Source organism: Lathyrus oleraceus, chromosome 1 (genome assembly GCF_024323335.1).
Source record: "Lathyrus oleraceus cultivar Zhongwan6 chromosome 1, CAAS_Psat_ZW6_1.0, whole genome shotgun sequence".
In the NCBI taxonomy this organism is placed as follows: domain Eukaryota; kingdom Viridiplantae; phylum Streptophyta; class Magnoliopsida; order Fabales; family Fabaceae; genus Lathyrus; species Lathyrus oleraceus.
In genome coordinates, this window is record NC_066579.1 from 159,631,613 (window position 1) to 159,638,944 (window position 7,332).

Consider the following 7,332-nt stretch of genomic DNA (forward strand, 5'->3'; position numbering starts at 1 on the left):
TGAATATAACAGGTCAAATATTTATCTCCAAAAATGTTATCTTTAATGAAGAGTGTAGTGGTAAATTCATGACCATCAAGCTATGGATAAGCTTAACGTCAATAAAATCAGAGTCGTCACCTCGCTTTTATTGTTTCCAAAGAAAAAGGGAAAAGTACGAATAAAACTCGAAGATAAAAAGTTTTCAAATCAAAACTAATAAAATGTCAGAGATTACAGGTAAGGGGGTTGGTTACACAGAGGGAAGGTGTTAGCACCCAAAGTGTCCTAGGTACTCATAGGAAGCCCTTTTTTATGTTTGTATATGTTTTTGGTATAAATGATGTTTGATAAAATAGAGTGTGGGGATGAGAAAATAATTCATTGATTATTTTTTTTGTTTTTGACAAGAACCTCGTAGTTCGTGGTAAAAATTTCAAATGAGTTGGTGAATTGCTTTTAACAATTTAATAAGAAAAGGCACAAAGGATCAAAAATTTGAATGAGTTTATTAGTTCTTTTTTTATTTTGAAATTTAAGTCAATATGATTAAGTTTATTTACAAGTTTGATTTAAGAAAAGAAGTTCAAAAATTCAAAGGCATAAGGCCAAAGTTTCTAATCATTAAAACAATGTCTAAGTTTGAAATCACAAGCAAAGAAAGTTTTGAAAAGAGGGAGAGATTTTTAAATTTAAGAAGTGGGAGGAGATGAAGAGGTTATCCTAAGCACAAATTAAAAGTTAAGAGTTGAAAAGATTTGACCAATGGGATGCAATCCAACAGACAAGAATGTCATATAGAAACCCATTTTCCTTTGGACTTTAATTAACAAATGATCCATAAGCAATGAGCAATATCCAGACATCATGAAGATCAAGGCCTCAAATAAAGATGGTCACATACAAGCAAGCATTACATTAGTTAGAAGTCTTCATTGTCTTTAAATGTACTAAATGAAATATTCCTTGATCAACTTAGAACAAAACATCAGACACAAGATCACAATAGAGCATTGAAATTTTTAGCTGTATAGATTGGATTTGAGACTTGAACTTATTCTCCAATACTAGAGAATAAGTTCAAATCTCAAATCCAATCTATACAGCTAAATATTAAAATGGAACTGGAACTTCAAAATTTTGAAAGGATTAAAAACAAAACAATCAAAATAATTACAAAGTCCAAAATTCAAAAATTTGACTTTTAAATTTTTTAGAAATAATTCAAATTAAATTCAATACTACTAAAGAAATTATTAATTATTAAACCAATATGAACACCCCGGTACCCTTAAATTTAATTAAATACCAATATTCTTAATTAATTAAATAATATAATTTAATGTCATATCACTTTTTTATTTTATTTTAAAATATATTAAAATTTTAAAATAATTCACACTAAAAATACAATACCCAACTTAAACGTACCCAAAAAAATTTACCTTAATAAAAACATCATAACCTCAAATTTAATTTACATTTTATCGTAAAAAAATACTAGTACTTTCAAAAGAGTACAACTCAATTTTAAATACTGAACCAGACTCTCCTATTACCAACAAAACTTAATCAGTGTTCTTTTATTATTGTTATTTTAATTTTCTTCTTTTATTTGAATTAATTTTTTTACAAGAATTTTTTTAAATAATAATCACAAGAGTTTTTCTTAGCACATACAAGACTCACATTTATCAATAATAATTTCCTCTTTTCTTTTTTTAATAGGTCAACTCGTGTGCATTGCATGGTCTTTTTATTTATATTTAGTGTACAATGGTCTATTCATTTTGTAATTTTCTAGCAACTTTGCAATCTTAGTGGATTAATATTTTTTCTTCAATTGAAATGATTATATTTTCAGTCAACTACGATTCTTTTATTTCATTAGTGTTCTCACTTTGAATATCAACATGTGTGGCACACAAAACTTTGACGGTTTCTTTTTCTTCGTATAATCTTCGACGGTTCCTAAATATGCTGCTGCCTCATGCATGACGAAATATCTAAGTCTTTATATTGCATGTTTCTCACACCAGGTCCTAGGTCAACTCACCACAAAGGCCACAGACCATTTATATATACATGCCACTATTATATTTACCTATAACATCTTGATAATTTCAATTTCTTTTTCATCTATATATTCTTGTACAACTTCAAATAAATTTGAAACCTAGGGTTATATTGAAATATACTTAGTTATGGTCATGGACAAAGTGACTCAATATTTACGTGTGTTCAACCACTTTGATGAAAATGGAGATGGAAAGATATCACCGTCGGAGTTACGGGAACGCGTGGAGGCGATCGGAGGCAAGATGTCCAGCGATGAGGCAGAAGTGGCGGTTGAGCTTCTCGACTCGGACGGGGATGGATTGGTAGGGTTGGATGATTTTGTGAGATTTGTAGAGGGAGGAAAGGAGGAAGAGAAAGTGAAGGATTTAAGAGAGGCTTTTAAGATGTATGAAATGGAAGGGTGTGGTTTTATTACACCAAAGAGTTTGAAGAGAATGCTTGGAATATTGGGTGAGTGTAGGAGTGTAGATGATTGTAAAGTTATGATTGCTAAATTTGACATTGATGGAGATGGAATGCTTAGTTTTGATGAATTTAGGGTAATGATGCTTTAACATATAAACATTTTGATTTCCATGTTTATCATATTAGTACTATGTATAGTATCACTACTAGAGAAAATAAGAGGATGAAATTATGGTAAATATGAGTAATTACAAAGATTCATGAACAATGTTGTGTGCTATGTTTTCATGAAATGGAAATCTACAATCACTTTGTTTTTTTTACATGTTCAATGTCTCTAGCAAATTGACATTATGTTTTCAAGCGGTTAAATTGGTGTCCTGATGTGAGAAATTGCAATGGGTGGAGATTTTTTGTGTGTGTTCAAGGCATGTGAAAGGAAAAAACGTGACAAAATTGTTTCATTTGGGTGTCAATTTTCTTTAATGGGAAAGTAGCACACTTTTAGGGATATAGGGATTCAAGTTGAAATTTCATCTCGTTTAGGTTCGTCTTGTTATTGTCGAAAAAGCAAGCGGAGTGGATAAAGTATAGAGTTGACAATCATCAAAAAATGAGGCATGGCGAGACAAGCCATGCCAGTGTCCTAAAACTTAAAAGTGATCAAAGATCAGGTGCTCCTTGTGATGTGATGGAAAATTAATATACAATAACAAATCAATACATATTTGAAATAAAATTCTTTAAATTTGTAAGAAATTACGAGGATCAACACCAAATATATGGCAGCAAATTGAACAAATAAAGACATAAGAGAACATCGATATTTTAATGTGGAAAACTCTCAATGTGAGAGTAAAAAATCACATTAAAATATCGTTGTTCTCTTGTGTCTTTATTTGTTCGATTTATTGTCATACATTTGTTGTTAATCCTCATATATTCTTACAAGTCTGAGGAATTTTATTTCCGTTACGTATTGATTTGTTATTGTGTGTTAATTTCCCATCAGAGTGTGGTATCAAAGCTCTTGGTTATGAGCTATTTTACTTGTTTGAATAATGGAATCAAATATAAATATGAAGATGGTATTGTTAAATGAGTTTAATTACCATTTCTGGAAGGGCAAGATGAAAAACTTAATGTTTGTGAAAAAATTGCATTTACTGGGTTTTAGCTCCACATAGTCGAATTTTATGTCTGATAAAGAATGGGAGTTTGAACATTTACATGTACGTGGTTTTATTTGGCAATACGTAGAAGAATATGTTTATAATCATATTGCTAATGAGACACATACATAAACTTTGTGAGAGAAGATAGAGTCCTTGTATGCCTCTAAATCAAGGAACAATAAATTGTTCTTGTTGAATAACTTCATAAGTTTGACGTATAAGAGGGGCTTCTATTTCAGATTACTGGAGTGAATTTCAAGGGCTCTTCGGTCATATTTCAAGAATGAGTATCAAATTTAATGATGAACTTTTGGGAAAAGGGATAACAAATGCAAAAAGAGTAAGTCTAAACAAAGAGGTCATGAAAACCATGATGATTATCATGTTACTACTACTACTAGTGATGATCTTGTTATCCTTCGTGATCATGAATCTATTAATCTAGTATCATACGAGAGCACGTGGGTAGTTGACATTAGTGGTACATTGCACGTTACACCAAGGAAGGAGTTCTTCAAATCTTATACTTCTAGTAATTTTGGAGTGTTGAAGACGGGTAATGGTGGCGTATCTAAGATAATTGATATTGGTGATGTTTGCTTATAAACCAACATGAAAATGCAATTGTTGTTTATAGGTGTCAAACATGCTCCGAATGTCCGTTTTAATTTGATATATGGGCATATGTTTGATGATTATAGTTATGAAAATCACTTTGGTTCTAGAAAGTGGAAACTGAGCAAAGGTAAATTGTTTATGGCTAGAGGGGAGAAAAATTCTATACTGTATTGGACAAAATCTTTGGTTGCTAGGAACAATGTGAATTCTATCGACATGTAAGCATATTTGTGGCACCGAAGACTTAGGCATATATTATTTAAAAATGGTTGAATGTCTTGGACAAAAAGGATGTGTTTTCATGATTAAAGAATGTAGATTTGGAGAAATGTCATCATTGCAAGGCTGACAAACATACTAGAGTATCCTTCAAAAGACATCCTCTCAAGGAAGTTAAAGTTGCTTCAATTGGTACATTTTGATGTTTGTGGTATATTAAAGGTAAAATCCTTTAGTAATGCACTTTATTTTGTTATATTTATTGATGATTGTTTCAGGAACTATGGGTTTATTCTCTGAGAGAAAAGACCAAGTGTTGAAAAATTTCAAAGAGTTTTATGCTTTGGTTGAGAGGCAGATAAGCCAGAAGCTCAAATGTGTTCGTTATGACAATGGTTGTGAGTATTGTGGACCCTTTAATGCCGATTTCAAGAAGCATGATATTACAAGTGAAAAGACTCCTCATAAAATTCCTCAATTGAATGGTTTAGCAGAAGGATGAATCAAACACTAATTAAGAGAGTGAGGTGTATTCTCTTCAAATCTAAGTTTCCAAATCATTATTGAGGTGAGCCACTTTTCACGGAGGTGTATGTTCTTAATCTCGCTCCTACTATTGTTTTGAACAATAAAGTTACAAATAAATTTTGATTTGGAAAGAATATCAAGTATGATCATTTGAGAGTCTTTGGTTGTAAGGTTTTTGTGCATGTTCCAAAGGATGAAACATCTAAGTTGGATGCAAAGTTAAAACAATATATCTTCATCGGCTATAGGTAAGATGAGTTTGATTACATGTTTTACGATCCTGTAGGGAAGAAGCTTATCGGAAGCCACAATGTGGTATTCTTGGAAGACCGGACTATTGAAGACATCGATAAGGTGGAGAAGACTACACCCAAGAGAGATATTAGTTTGTTTGATATTGATCTAGTTCAGTTACCTATTCATAATTTGGATACCATTGATGGTGGTGATCAAAATGGTGAGCCACATGATTCTGTTGATGATCAAAAAATTGGAGGTGAGGTAAATATTTCAACTAATAATGATAAAGAGAAGAATGATATGTCACAAGATGAGAATCTTAGTGAAGCTCTAGAATCATCTCAAGTTCAACGTAAAAGGTCTAACAAGTTGAGTTCTAATCAAAGTCCTTCTAGTGAATATGAAACATTTGATATGAAATGTGTTCCTTACGCATCTAATATGGGTAGTTTGATGTATGGAATGGTGTGTACAAGATCAGATATAGAACATGTTATTGACACAATCAGTAGATTTTTGTTAAACCAGAGCATTGGAATACTGCAAAATGGGTGTTAAGGTATCTTCGCAGTACTACTTGTATGAAACTTTGCTTTGGAGGAGAAAAGCCTACTCTAAAGTGCTACTCTGACTCACATATGGTTGGAGACATTGATTCCAAAAAGTTCACTTTAGGCTACATAACTAAATTTGCAGAGGGAGTTGTGGCTTGGCAGTCCATATTGAAAAAGTGTGTAGCATTATCTACTACAAAGGCTGAGTTCATTGTCATTACTAAAGCATACAAAGAGTTGTTATTGTTGAATAAATTTTTACAAGAGCTTGGCCTTGCTCAATACAAATATGTGTTATTTTTTATAGTCAAAGTGTTATTCATCTTGGTAAGAATTCGACTTTTCATAATAGATTCAAATACATTGATGTGAGATATCGTTGGATACATGATGTTTTGGATGCTATGTTGTTGGAGTTAGCTAAAGTTCATACGAATGGTAGTGGTTTTGACACTATGACTAAAATGTTACCAAGACGGAAGTTTGAAGCTTGTTGTACTATCGTCGGTTTGGAGATTTCCTCCACATAGTTGTGAGAGAGAGATTTATTTGGTTTGGACTCCCTTCTTCTTTTGAGAAATACCCAAATATGTTAGCCCATTTGTGTTTCACTTATTTTAAGAGGAGAGAGAGAGAGAGAGAGAGAGAGAGAGAGAGAGAGAGAGAGAGAGAGAGAGAGAGAGAGAGAGAAACCAATTCCTATTTTTCTGTAACAAGTCTTAGTAAATCAGTGATTTTGAATTCGTTAACTATTGGATCGAGCTCATTTTTGAAGGACATGTTTGGCCGTTAGGATATGTTAAAAAAAGACTGATCTGAGAGATATTGGCTCGAAGTGAAGGTGCAAATTTGAATATTTTCAACTTGTTTTTTATTTATAAGCTCATTTGCTTTGTAATTTTAATGGTGTTATCACTAGTTTATGAATCACTTTGATTATAGTGGAATTATTTCTTTTATTTAGATATTTTTAACTTATTTTCTATTAAAATAATACTAACACTTCTAGATTTGGATTTCTTTAGCTTGTTTTCTATTAAAATAACAAGTCGATAATTTTAATCAATAACTTATCAAATTAATTATTTGACTAAACAATAAATATGATAATAATGCAACATTTTACTAAATCCAAATATTATTAAATGAACAGTTGGGTCTTTAATATATCTAATTATTCCCAACATTTCCGATATACTAACTCATTTTGCCATCCTAAGTGAGTTTAGTTTATAGGTGAAGAAAGTATTTACAATCAAATTTAGATTAATTTGAATTCTTTTTAGCCGAATAATAAATAGCGTATAAAAACGGTTGAAATTAGTGGAATAGTTATTTATCATGTCACAATATATAAAGTTTATCATGTGTAATGAGTTTTAAATGCTGATGAACTCGTAACATTTTGCTAATAAAAAACAACATGGATTTGTGTATCAACGACGATCATAAAATAATAATAAAATTATAGATTTGTCATCAAGATTTTGTTCGTTCTATAGATATAAAATGTGTAATTAACATTAGTTTCTACA

At 31.3% G+C, this 7,332-nt stretch overlaps 1 protein-coding gene across 1 annotated transcript; it reads left to right on the forward strand.

Annotated features, from left to right (window-relative positions):
• The first annotated feature begins 2,053 nt into the window (after positions 1-2,053).
• LOC127115557 (putative calcium-binding protein CML19) lies at positions 2,054-2,786 on the forward strand. The gene has a single exon (XM_051047073.1). It carries the CDS (start codon positions 2,184-2,186, stop codon positions 2,610-2,612), a length of 429 nt encoding a protein of 142 aa, XP_050903030.1. The 5' UTR covers positions 2,054-2,183; the 3' UTR covers positions 2,613-2,786.
• The last annotated feature ends 4,546 nt before the right edge of the window (positions 2,787-7,332 follow it).

What these genes read in the sequence shown, in the direction of transcription:
- LOC127115557 (XM_051047073.1), top strand. Translation starts at nt 2,184, where the DNA reads ATGGTCATGGACAAAGTGACTCAATATTTACGTGTGTTCAACCACTTT.